The sequence below is a fragment of the Eublepharis macularius genome, chromosome 11 (assembly GCF_028583425.1).
Source record: "Eublepharis macularius isolate TG4126 chromosome 11, MPM_Emac_v1.0, whole genome shotgun sequence".
Taxonomy (NCBI): domain Eukaryota; kingdom Metazoa; phylum Chordata; class Lepidosauria; order Squamata; family Eublepharidae; genus Eublepharis; species Eublepharis macularius.
In genome coordinates, this window is record NC_072800.1 from 54,358,056 (window position 1) to 54,370,183 (window position 12,128).

General features: G+C 41.9%; 1 protein-coding gene across 1 annotated transcript in view; it reads left to right on the plus strand.

The window, feature by feature from the left end:
• The first annotated feature begins 3,773 nt into the window (after nt 1–3,773).
• CRPPA (CDP-L-ribitol pyrophosphorylase A) overlaps nt 3,774–12,128 on the plus strand; it is an 89,265-nt gene continuing 80,910 nt past the window's right edge. Inside the window, exons 1-2 of the mRNA XM_054991754.1 lie at nt 3,774–4,018; nt 7,054–7,321. Coding sequence (XP_054847729.1) covers nt 3,810–4,018; nt 7,054–7,321 — 477 coding nt within the window. The 5' untranslated portion in view covers nt 3,774–3,809. The remainder of the gene's footprint in view (nt 4,019–7,053; nt 7,322–12,128) is intronic.

Below are 12,128 nucleotides of genomic sequence, written 5' to 3' on the forward strand. Positions count from 1 at the left end.
ACTGTTCTATACGAACTATAAAAAGCAGTTCTAAAAGAAAAAAAATCTGGTGAAATATTAAGGGAGAGACACTAGGATTCAAGAGGTATTTTCATTTGGGATAAATATGTTTTAGTAGGATATCACTTCCCTTTATTATGCTTCCTGAAAGATATACAGTACAGATAAAAGTTAGAAATACCGCTTGCGTTAACAAGTTGAAGTGGGAACCACAATCAGTTGGTAAAAATGCCAGAAGATTTAATTCAGTACTCCAGCAGAACTAGCTCTGAGCATCACTGGTGTGGTGTTTGCTTGTACATGGAATACAGGGAGAAGGAAGAAAGCTTTTCATGCTGCAAGACCCTCACAGGAGGTTTTTTAATGCAGGACTCAACAATTCCCTAGCACCAAGTTGCCCAGGTACCTAGAAATTTAATTGGGACACTTAGTATTTTCAACAATGATTTTATTGAAATATGTCTTAGAAATTCTCAGTGGAAGTACAAAGCTTATTTACTCTTTTACATCAGAATGTTTTTATGTATGATATAAAAATAAACATACATGAAGTTTTTGTCATTGCTTCTTTACACCTTCAGTGGTGATGGATGAATTCATTTCTTATCCAGTTGTTTTCTACACTGGGTCCACTATTCAATTAAATAGAGATTTTTAAGATCACTAATGGAACTGTGAGAAATTGGGAATAAGTTGGGTTTAGATGTTAGCTTTTTGTTGCAGCGGTGACAAGCAGGTTACTCCTATTATCATGTATCTAATTCTGAACAATGTCCCAAGAATGCAATTTTTTTAAAAAAAAAAACCAACAGCTTTCTGGGGCCATATACAGACAAAAAATTCTGCAAGCTCAAGGGGAATAATTTGGTTTACTAAAAATCTGACTTAAAAAAACATTTATTTGGGTTGCCATCTCTGGCCTGGGGAAGGTGGAGTTTGGGGAGTGGCAGGAGCTCAGCAAGGATGAGATGTCAGAGAGTCCACTCTCGGAAGTTGCCATTTCCTCTAAAGGAGCTGACCTCTGCACTCTGGAGATCTCTCTCTCACACAAATGAAAAGCAGGAATATAAGGGCAGCAGCTGGGGAGTTTGGGGAAAATAAGGGGGTGGGTGGGGGAAAGAAGGTAGTAGCAATGGCAACACTGACTCCAAATCAGCTGGTTATCAGAAGGGAGGGAAGATTAAAGCAGATTGTGAGTCCTCTGCTCTTCTTTCCTGGCACTGCAAGGGTGCAAATCCCCCAAACTGTAGTAAATATAAGCATTTCATCTTCTGGGACTGGTACTGGTAAAGCTGTCTAGGAATTCTGCTACTGGCTTTTGAACATTGTCACAGCCGGAGAACGATGGTTGTTGTGGATTTTCCGGGCTGTATAGCCGTGGTCTTGGCATTGTAGTTCCTGACATTTCTCCAGCAGCTGTGACTGGCATCTTCAGAGGTGTAGCACCAAAAGACAGAGATCTCTCAGTGTCACAGTGCCAAGACCATGGTTATATAGCCCGGAAAATCCACAACAACCATCGGCTTTTGAACAATTGCTTGGAGCAATTTCAGGGAGCAGTGCTTAATTTTTTTTTTACAATTAAAAATGTGAGACTTCAAGCCTACCTGAAAGTGAATGCTCATTATCAGGATATCTTTCCTCTTAATACTAGCAAAGGTGGATATAAGTTAAATGCAATGCTTTTTATTATTAAATCTCAAAGGGTCATTTATATTTTTTCAATTTTCAAAATTACCTGGTTTAAAAGTAGAATTTATTGGTAGGTTTAATAGTATTCTGCCCCATGGAAGAGTGGTAAGCTGTAGTACTACAGCCCAAGCTCTGCTCATAACCTGAGTTTGATCCTGGCGGAAGCCAGGTTCAAATAGCCAGCTCAAGGTTGACTCAGCCCTCCATCCTTCTGAGGGCTGTAAAATGAGTACCCAGTTTCCTGGAGGTAAAGTGTAGATGACTGGGGAAGGCAATGGCAAACCACCCCATAAAGTGTGCCAAGAAAACGTCGTGATGCGACGTCCCCCCATGGGTCAGTAATGACTCGGTGCTTGCACAGGGGACTACTTTTACCTTTACCTTAATAGTATTCACCCGGAACGTAAGAGGTCTGACAAATTTTTAGTGTCTCTATAGACATTAACACAAGCCAGTTTCTTATCATAGATCCTGATAGTTATGAATGCTAGCTGTAACTCTGAGTTTTGCACAGGTGTTACAAACTAACCTTTTGACCCAATGCACACAGCTGTCCTCCCTCTTTCTGTGGCCGAGAATTAACTTCATGTTAATGTACTAATCTTATACTGTGTAATCCGCATTGAGTCTCAGTGAGAAAAGCGGACTATAAATGACATAAATGAGCCAGTTTGTTGTAGTGGTCACGAGCACAGGACACTAATCTGGATTATAACCGGGTCTGATTCCCCACTCCTCCACTTGAAGCCAGCTGGATGAGCTAGGGTCAGCCACAGCTTCTGGGAGCTCTGTCAGCCCCACCCACCTCACAGGGTATTTTGCTGCGGGGATAATAACAACACACTTTGTAAACCTCTCTGAGTGGGCATTAAGTTGTCCTGAAGGGTGGTATATAAATCAAATGTTGTTGTTGTTGTTATTATATAAATAAATGTTTCTGATAGGCTGGGCTCAACTTTATGACAGCTCCTGCCAAAATAAATCGGCTAGTTTTTAGGTGCATAATTCTATTTTTTGTGCAACAGACTGCACAGGCTTCCACGCTGAAATTGCTTTAGAATGAAATCTCAATTTAATAAGGGAGAGACAGCAGCTGATTCTTGGGGGACGGGGGACTTTCACTGCTTTCCATCCTAATGAGTCACAATATCCCCACCCCCCTTCAGGGTTGAATGAAGATTTAGAATTCTTACTTCATTTGTTAATTAAATTAGTTGAGAGCACACAGGCAGCCCCACATTCCAAAACAGATTCACATCAAGACTATACAGACCAATACTATACTGTGTAAGTGCCAAGAAGGTAGAAAGCATTCACAAGAATTGTGTGTGGGCCACCCTTCGAATTTATCAAACAGGCTCTGTATCTCTTTCAAAACATATCTGAATTTTACACAAATTGCATTTCACTGCATATTTCCTATATGATTCCTTACTCTACTGGCCCTCCTAAACTAAAGCAAATGCAGAGCAAGGATCCACTCATTGTGACCGAAGAAATGGGCTAGAGTCCACAAAAGCTTCTACTGGAACAGAATTTCATTTAAGTCTTTAAAGGCACTATAAGCCTCCAGGACTTGGGTTCAGTGGCATCTTAGGAGACCAGTAGGATTTAAATCAAATCCTCATCCCTTAAAGACTTCAGTTTACTTTTTGTGCCTCCCTCATCTTTGTCAGGCTAGTCAAAAAGAGCCACAGCCAGAGCCACAGGCTACCTTTAGTCACAGCCCCCATTCCCGCTCCTCAAAGGAACTCGCACTCGCAGGCATAAGCGAACTTCACAGCTCCTCCCAGCCACCCGACAAAGAAAAACCCGCATGCGCCGAACGGTCTCTGCCCCCGCCCCATATACAGAGACAATTCAATTGTTAAAATGTAACGGGGCACGCTGATGGATGATTGGTTCGAGACGAAGAGCATGAGCCAATAGAGATAGAAATCAAGTCCGCGCGCGAGGTTTTTTTTTCTCTCCCTCCCCTTTGAGTGATAGTTCACAGACGCACGTGGGATCAAAAGTGAAGCGGGCGGGGGTTCACGCGAAAGGGAGCATTTCCGCTTGGTCTGAGGCGAGGGAGAAGGGGCCACAACGCGACGGGAGTGGGAATTTAGGTTGCTGCCATGGAGTCGGGGGCTAGCCTCCAGAAAGGCAGCAGCGACGGATATAGCTCTGAGGCGGCGGCTGGTTCCCAGGAGCAGCCGCTGGTGTCCGTGTCAGCCGTGTTGCCTGCCGGAGGAACCGGGGAGCGTATGGGCGGCGGCACTCCGAAGCAGTTTTGCAGGATTCTGGGGAGACCGCTCATTAGCTACACTGTGCAGGCTCTGGAAAGGTAAAGCGCAACCCACCCCCAACCTTTCCCCGGTCTGCGCCTAGGCCGACTTGTTGTGAGGCGTCCAACGGCCTTCTTCGGATTCACGCATGCGCACCGTACATGCAATGGGATTCACTCATGCGCGGTCAGTGACATGTTGAGTTGCCCGCGCAGCTGTGCTGTACTAGAGGAGAGCGAAGACTCTTTATGCAGCCTCTTTATTAAGTAGAAGCTGTTCAAAAAGCTTTAAAAGTGCACGACCCTCCTCGAAAGCATGTGCAGCAATTAAGAAATAAGGAACGTGTCATGCAGGAGAAATTAAATAGGAGTCTATTGGTGGCACCTTTAAAGACGAACAACATATTTTTTCTGGTGTAAGTTTTTGTATGCCAGAGCTAGAGTGTAAGAGGCTTGCAGACATAATAAACAGAGGGGCCAAGTGGCTTCAGTTGCAGGCAATAAGGGATGAAACAGGGTTGTGTGAAATTCAGACTTCTCAAGGGAAGCATAAAGACCCGTTTGCTAGATCTTCTGAGGTGCTTAAGAGTAGGAAGTCCCAGGTTTTATTAAGGGAGCATGTGCGGATAGATTAAATTCATACTTACTTGGAAGGAAAACCTTACTGTATGTTCAGTGGGGCTTGCTGTCTGGTTTGTCAGATTGTAGTATTTGGTTGCAATTTTAAACATACTAGGTAAGAAACCCCATTGAGCTCAATAAATACCCCTGACTAAGATGCTTCAGATTACACTGTTTTCTTGCTCAGACCTACATAGTCCAAGTCAGCCTGATGGTGTCAGATATTGGAAGCAAAGCAGAGCCAGTCTTGGTAAGTACTTGGATGGGAGACCTCCAAGGAAGACTAGGATTACTATGCAGAGGCAGGCAATTGCAAACCACCTCTGTTAGTCTCTTTCCCTGAAAACCACAACAGGGGTCATATTAAGTCAGCTGTGACTTGAGAGCACTCTCTAGCACAACCATTATTTGCTTACTCATGGTTTTGTTGCTAAAGTGAATTGCTGGCCAAGACTCAGGGCTTCCCAGAAACCCTGTCCATATAACAGGGGTGAGGAACCTTTTTTCTGCCAAGGGCCAATTGGAATACTTATAACATCATTCGCAGGCCATACAAAATTATCAACTTAAAAATTAACCTGCTATATTTGGTCAAACATTTAATTAATTCACCCTTAATGTGATGGCTAGAACTGCTTATCTTTGGTGAGGCGTGTGATGTTAGCAGGGTCCGTCAGCATCGGGTCTGGGAGGCTGGCCATGCTGGCGTTGTAGCACGGGTCTGTCCTACCTTCCCTACCCTTGGCCGCCTCTTCAATCCGTGCTGATGACCTTAGGGGTCGGAGGGAGAGGGCTCCCCCACAGGCCTCAGAATGGGATTGCTCTGGTGTGTGGTGGGGTACTCCAGTATTCACTCCCCTAGGAAGCTGCCCTCTCGCCCTTCAATCCCCATACTTCTGGTGGGCTGTGGGAGCGTGCCTGCCCTGGGGTTGGGCCTTCCTGGTCTGGGTGGGGTCGGCGTCTGCCACGGCGGCGCAGTGTTGCTGTTGCTGCGGGGGCTGCCACATCGACCCGCAGCTCTGTCACACCACCACTTCTCCTCGCCTCCCCCATCTGACGCCTGGCCCAGACTGTGCCGCTGTGACTCTTCGTCCCGCTGGCTGCTCGTGTAGCCCCCAGGCCAGTCGCGGTGGCGAGTGAGGCCGGCGAATCTTGCTGGGCGACTGGTGGGCCGCCGCTGCAGCAGCCTTGCCTCCTGGGCTGCTGTGTTCGCCCACAGTGCCGCCAACGGTCGTCTCTCTCCGCAGCGTTTCCTCATTGGTGCTGGGGCTGCTGGGCCCATTGGAAGTTGGATATCTTGGCAGGGCCAGACCAAATGATTTCGCGGGCCGCAGACAGCCCGCAGGCCAGATGTTCCCCACCCTTGCCATATAAGCTAGTTAAAGATACCCAGTAGCTCAAGTAAATCTTTATCTTTATGCCTCTCATTACATCTTCATGATTACTAAATGCATACTTATATGTACACTCTTAAGCATACTGACACAGAGCTCCCTCTTCATACCTTCCTTATGCCAAGAAGTTGTTTGCAATTATGTTAGTCCCAAGCAAAATCTCCAAAACATGAACAAAAGCATTGTAGTACATTTTTATTAGGATCAACCAAAATTGTGCAAAATTGTCTCAATTATTCTTGAGAACTCTTCATCAGGCTGATTATTACTGAAATAAAAAGTGCGTGTTGGAGGAGCATATGGTCGCTTAGCTGAGTAGGTGAAGAGTTTTTGATTGGCAATAATGTTAGGTGAAACATCTCTGAACACACCTCTGTTTCACTGAATTTGAGTGATTTCATGGTTGTCTGCTCTTTCCCCTTTGCCTCCCAATTTTATAGCAAATAAACATAGTTATGAAGTCTGAAAGTAAATACAAAGCATTTTTAGTACTTTAGTAATAAAGTCTTAAGTTTAGTAATTCTGCAAAATTGTTCTATTCTCTGTCTACCAACACCTGGTAGGGATGGCCAGAGGAGCAACCTGACATCAGTACCATTTCAAATAAGCATGCCTATTCAGCATTTCACAGAGGATGCCATCAAGACAAATTTCTCAGAAAAGGCGATGAAAAAACAGAAGCCAAACAGCTTGCTACTGTTTTGAAATCAGAGATACGTGGAGTGAAGGGGGAAAGATGGCAGCGTTTGGTGGGTGGGCCATCCCTTTAAGGATGTGTAGAAACAGCCCTATTCTTCAATCACTACCCTGTATTTCTAGATTAGGGCCTAGCAGTAGAACAGGTTGTATCCAGCCTTGGATCTAATCAAACCCTTCCTGGGGCACCAGGATGCTGTCTTCAGCTCATTCCACATTCTTTGTATAGAATTCAGAATGGTATAAATAATCCAGGGATACATTTACAGGCATCACTATTCTAGCATTGTAGATGACCTGCAAATAAACTGGCAAATAAACTTAGGGTTGCCAACTCCAGGTCGTGAAATTGTTCTATTCTTTGTTCTATTCTTTGTCTTACAGAATCAGTTGGATATCTCATATTATTGTGGTGGTATCTATAGAGAATGTTGAAATAATGAAGTCTATCGTAAAACAGTATGGCCACAAACGAACAATAATAGCTGAAGGTGGAACAAGTCGTCATAGATCAATCTTCAGTGGACTGAAAATGTTTGTAAAAAATTCCCTGATCCAGAAACCAGAAGTAGTCATTATTCATGATGCTGTGAGACCATTTGTTGAGAAGGATATTATTTTTAAAGTGGTTATGGCTGCCAAAGAATATGGGGTATGTATGGCATCTATTTACTCACTGTATTTATAGATTAACTTTCTTACTAACACTCAAGGTGGTTACATTTTTTTGAAATGCAATAAAACAGTATAATATATGCAGTAAACAAAGCAATAAAGCTACCTAATTATGATCCTATTCCCTTTATAAACATGTCCTGCGGGACAATTCTGTTTTATATATTCTGTGAAATAATAAAAGTGTGACCTCATAAGGCAGTCCATTTCACCAAGTGTTTGCCATAACAGAGAATGCTCAGTTACGGGCTGCTGTTGATCTTATCTGTTTGCAGCGTAGCACCTTTAGAATGTTTTGCTGAGATGGATGAAGCTGTCACAGTGGACACAATTCTAATCATGTTACTTATTTCATTTGGAAATTAATTTAAGCAGTGACTATGAAAAGATAATATGTACCATAGAGACTTTTGTCTCCTTTAATCTTTTAGTATGTTCCCTTAATGATAGTCTTTTTCAAGTTCAGTCAACAAGGGCATGATAAAGGATCTTATAATAATTCCTCCCTACCCCCTCAGTTATAGTGTCTTCCCATTGCTAGCTCCCTTAAAGCCAAGCTTGTGCAACTTTCAGAAAAATTGTAAGGCTTACCTGGGGCACAATTAGCTCAAGAGAATTTGGGAAGACTTGATTTAATTAAGTGAAATCATACTTGCTTTTGTTATCTGCACCAAACATTTGGGAGGGGCCAGGTTATAAATAAAAATGTATTTATGTATGTCTTGTGGTTAGTAAGCTGGCCAGATAGCAGATGCACCGGTTCCATGTGAAGATGCCTGTTGATGGATAATCATTGGCAGGTAAGTTGTTCTCACTGAGCATGGTTTCCCAGAAAAATGTCTACAATGAATTGGTGTGTAGGGGAGACCATGCAGATCAAGGTCACTTTCAGCTTTTTACTATTACAGAGCCTGATGATTCTTTTCATCATAAAATCAAGACAATTTGCCCCATCATTGTGAAATTTGGTATGGAAACTAAATTTATATCACTGATTGCTTCAGTCTTAAATAAGTCCTAAAGAACCAAGTTCTGCATATCCAAGAAGACTTCAGATATGTTTCTTGAATATGATGAGCAGTTTTTGGTACTCAGCTTTCAAGTGCAGATTTTGATGCAACATGGGGAATCAGTTTAAAGTGCTAGTTATCTTTTAAGACCCTTCACGAGAGGACTCTACCTGTCTGAAAAAAACCACTTCTCCTAAGACGAGCAGCATGTACATACTCAGATTCAGTCAACAGCCCTACTTTCTTTGCCTTTATACTGCCTTGCTTTTCTGGCCTTGATGAGGAATTGGGACTCTTCTGTTATTTTATCTTAATTGTGGAACAAACTTTCTGAGGCTGTGCGCTTTTCTCTTCCTCTGTTATCTTTCAGCAGTGCATGTAAAAGTCCTTTATCAGCAGACTTTGCTGATGCTGTCAAATTGCTTCAAATTTTCTGGTGCATGTTTGATTGCATTTTAATGTTTTTATATCTTTATAGATTTTCACTGTAGTGTTTAGCTGCCTTGAGTTCGCTTGAAATACGTGGAACATCAAATTTTAAAGTATCTTAAATTTTAAAGAAAAATACTTGGTGCATGTAATTTTCTTGTGCTTGCCAAAGTAGCTGTCCTAGTCATTATTTGGAATTTTGATAATTTCAGTGGAGTGCATTTCAAAGTGGAAAGTTCAGGATTGCACTGTTCAGGAGTGTCCATAGTTTCTCCTTAGCCTGCTCCAACTGTTGGACTATGGGAACTGCTTGGCGTGCAAATGCCTTTAATTGATCTGACCTCAATCTGAAACAATTCGCTTCTGTCACTATCACAAGTAATTTCTAACAATACTGCTACAGTATATCAGATTGTTTCTAAATGCTCACTTACATATACTCTATATAACTAACTGCCTCCTGGGGTTTTTTTGCGAACTCTGGGAGGCTGTTTACTTAGCTGTGGGGATCCTGCCCCCTTTCCTCAGAGAAGTGATGTACTAGGCTCATACAGTTTTTAAATATAGGATCTGTTTAATCAGTTGTTCACACTCTGAAGGAAGGGAGTATTCAATCTCTATCCCAGTCTGGCCAGAGCACAGTTCCTGATACCAAGACACGAATTAAGACATCTCTTAAGTACAAATTCCAAGACCAAGTTGTTCTTCTGCTCTGGAGGCCTACCTAAGCCTTAGAATCATCCAGAAGCAATATTAATGCTAAATTGTTTAGTAGTTAATGGCCCTTACACTTATTTTAGTTGCCTGAAGTTGTATTCTAGTAGTAGCCTAGCAACGTTTTATATTAAATTTTGGAGTATTATATTACTTGTTCTGAGTCCAAGAGCAGCTTTCAGTGTAGTGAAAAGCAGCCACCAGGCTGCTTATCCTACTGTGTGTATTCTCTTCTTGTGTGGTGGGGTGTGCCATTTAGACAAAAAGAAACCTGAAAGAGAAGCTGCAAAGAGGCAGGATATTAGGATTCCAAATGAATAAAATAGGGTTAAACCTTCAATTCAGAAAGTAATTATTTCCTTTCACACCGTGTATTAAGGGACTTCCTGGTTTTAAAAAAACTGGCTGAAACATCACATTAAATCACTCAAGCAACGAAGATGATGTTGTATTGAAGTTCAGGCTCTGCATACCATATAGATAGCATAATTGTATGAAGTTTTAATATTCTTAAAATGGCAATTGATCAAGTAGGATATTGCACTCCCTAATTCCTCTTGTCAGTAGAATAAATTACTTTATTACATTTACTAATCAGTTTGTTATTTGCCTGCAGGTTTCAAAATATGCAAGTTACCCAAACTACTAAATTATGCCTTAATACATCCTATGAAACAATCCCCCTGATTCTCTTAGAATATAGCTTTGTAACCAATTAAATTCCATTTATATTTTGAAGCAATTTATAATTAAAATTATACATTTCTGAAAACAGATTTTGTTGCCAATACAAGTTGTGGAAGGTAGTGGAAACAGAGAAAGGCAGTATTCCAAAGCCCCCAGCAACTTTTTATTGCCAACAATTTGAACAGCACCACAAAGAAAAGTGCTTGCAGCATGTTAAAAAAATTAATCTTGTCAATCCTGCTTGAAAGATGAAATTGAGAGACAGAGACTCTAACTGTTCCATGGTTTGAGTTGCATGTCTGATTCTTCCCTGCTGCTGCATTATAAATGTATTTTTCACATTTTCAGGACACACATTTTAATGGATACTTATGATTCTTTTTCAAATACTTTGGTTTCATATTTACTGAGTGAAAGAGGAAGAAAAATGAACTAAGCTCTTCAAGCTTTTTGATAACACAGTTCCTGAAGTGATATATACTGAATAAAATACATAATAGCAGTATCATGTGATACCTTGTAGTGTAATGTGAATGTATTGTGTCATAAGCCTTTATGAGCTAGAATCCACTTTGTCAGATCTGTAATAACACACATTGTTTATTACATTGCTTGTAGTTATAGCTGTCTATGATTTTGTAAGAGAGTTACTTTAAAGATCAACTTACATTTAATATATTCATAGAACCTTACTATGTTTTGTTCAACTTCTGCGTGTTTTGATGAGAAGCGATCCATTGCCTGCTGGGTTTGAGGGTATTCTGGTTTTTGCTGTGGGTCTGTAGCTGCTAGTTGTTCCCTGCAGTATGCTTTTTTAGTAGAAGTAGACCATTTTGTTGGCTTTAAGAGGGGGTTAGACAGAGTCATGTTAGAAGGGAACCTCCATACTCAGAAACAGTAAACCTCTGAGACCCTCTGCTAAGAAAGCAATGTCAAGGGAGGGCCTTGGTCACTGTGTCCTGTTTGTTGTCCCTTCAGGGCACATAGTTGGCCACTGTGTGAAACAGGATGCTCGACTAGATGAACTGCTTGTCTGATCCAATAGGGCTGTTCTTGTATTCTTATTCTTTCTGCCAGCTGGTCATAAAAATGACTCCTGTCTAGGTCAAGGACTCCTGTCTAGGTCAAGGGCATATAAAGCGTGGTCTCGGCATCCAATAAAATGAGGTAGTAAAAAACTCGTTGAAACTAGAAAACTAGTTCCTCACTATTCTGCCTAGGACACCCTTCTCTCTGCTAGGCTATTTTTTTATTTGCAATGACTTTCTGACACTTTAAAATGGCATCTCTGTTACACCTTACATTTTTATTTCATCAGTAAAGAAATAAGCCAGCATTTTCTGGATCCTCCATCCAATTCTTTATGTATCAAATTACATACATAGCTCTTCCTTCTCCATTTTATTCCTACAACAGCTCTGAGGTAAGTTAGCCTAAGAAAGAGTGACTAGTCCAAGATCATCCAGTGAGTTTCATGGCCAAGTGGGGGTTTGAACCTGGATCTCCCTTTCTGCTGCAGCCCCTAACTGCTATACCATGCTGGCTTTTTTCTCTAAAGATGTTTCAAACAGTAGCATATGACTCCCCCCCCCTTCTAAGATGCATGCAACCTAACAACCCAGCTGAGGGTCCCAACTAGACATGGGCATGAACAGAAAAAAACCCTGAACATGGTGTTCATTGTCAACAACGAACATTGGCGAACATGATCCTGTTCGCGAACATGTTCGTTGTTTGTTGTTCATGGGGGCCAGTAGGCTCTCCTCCAGCCATCAAGATCCCTACTGCACCACTCCCAGAAACCCTACCTGAGCAGGCAGCAGGAAATGTACCAATAATAAATAATAGCTTGGCCCCAGAGCCTGGCAGCAGCCCTGGAACCTGAAGGGGTAGATCCCTATCCCACCACAGACAAATAAAATTCAAGCTCCAATGCACTCACCC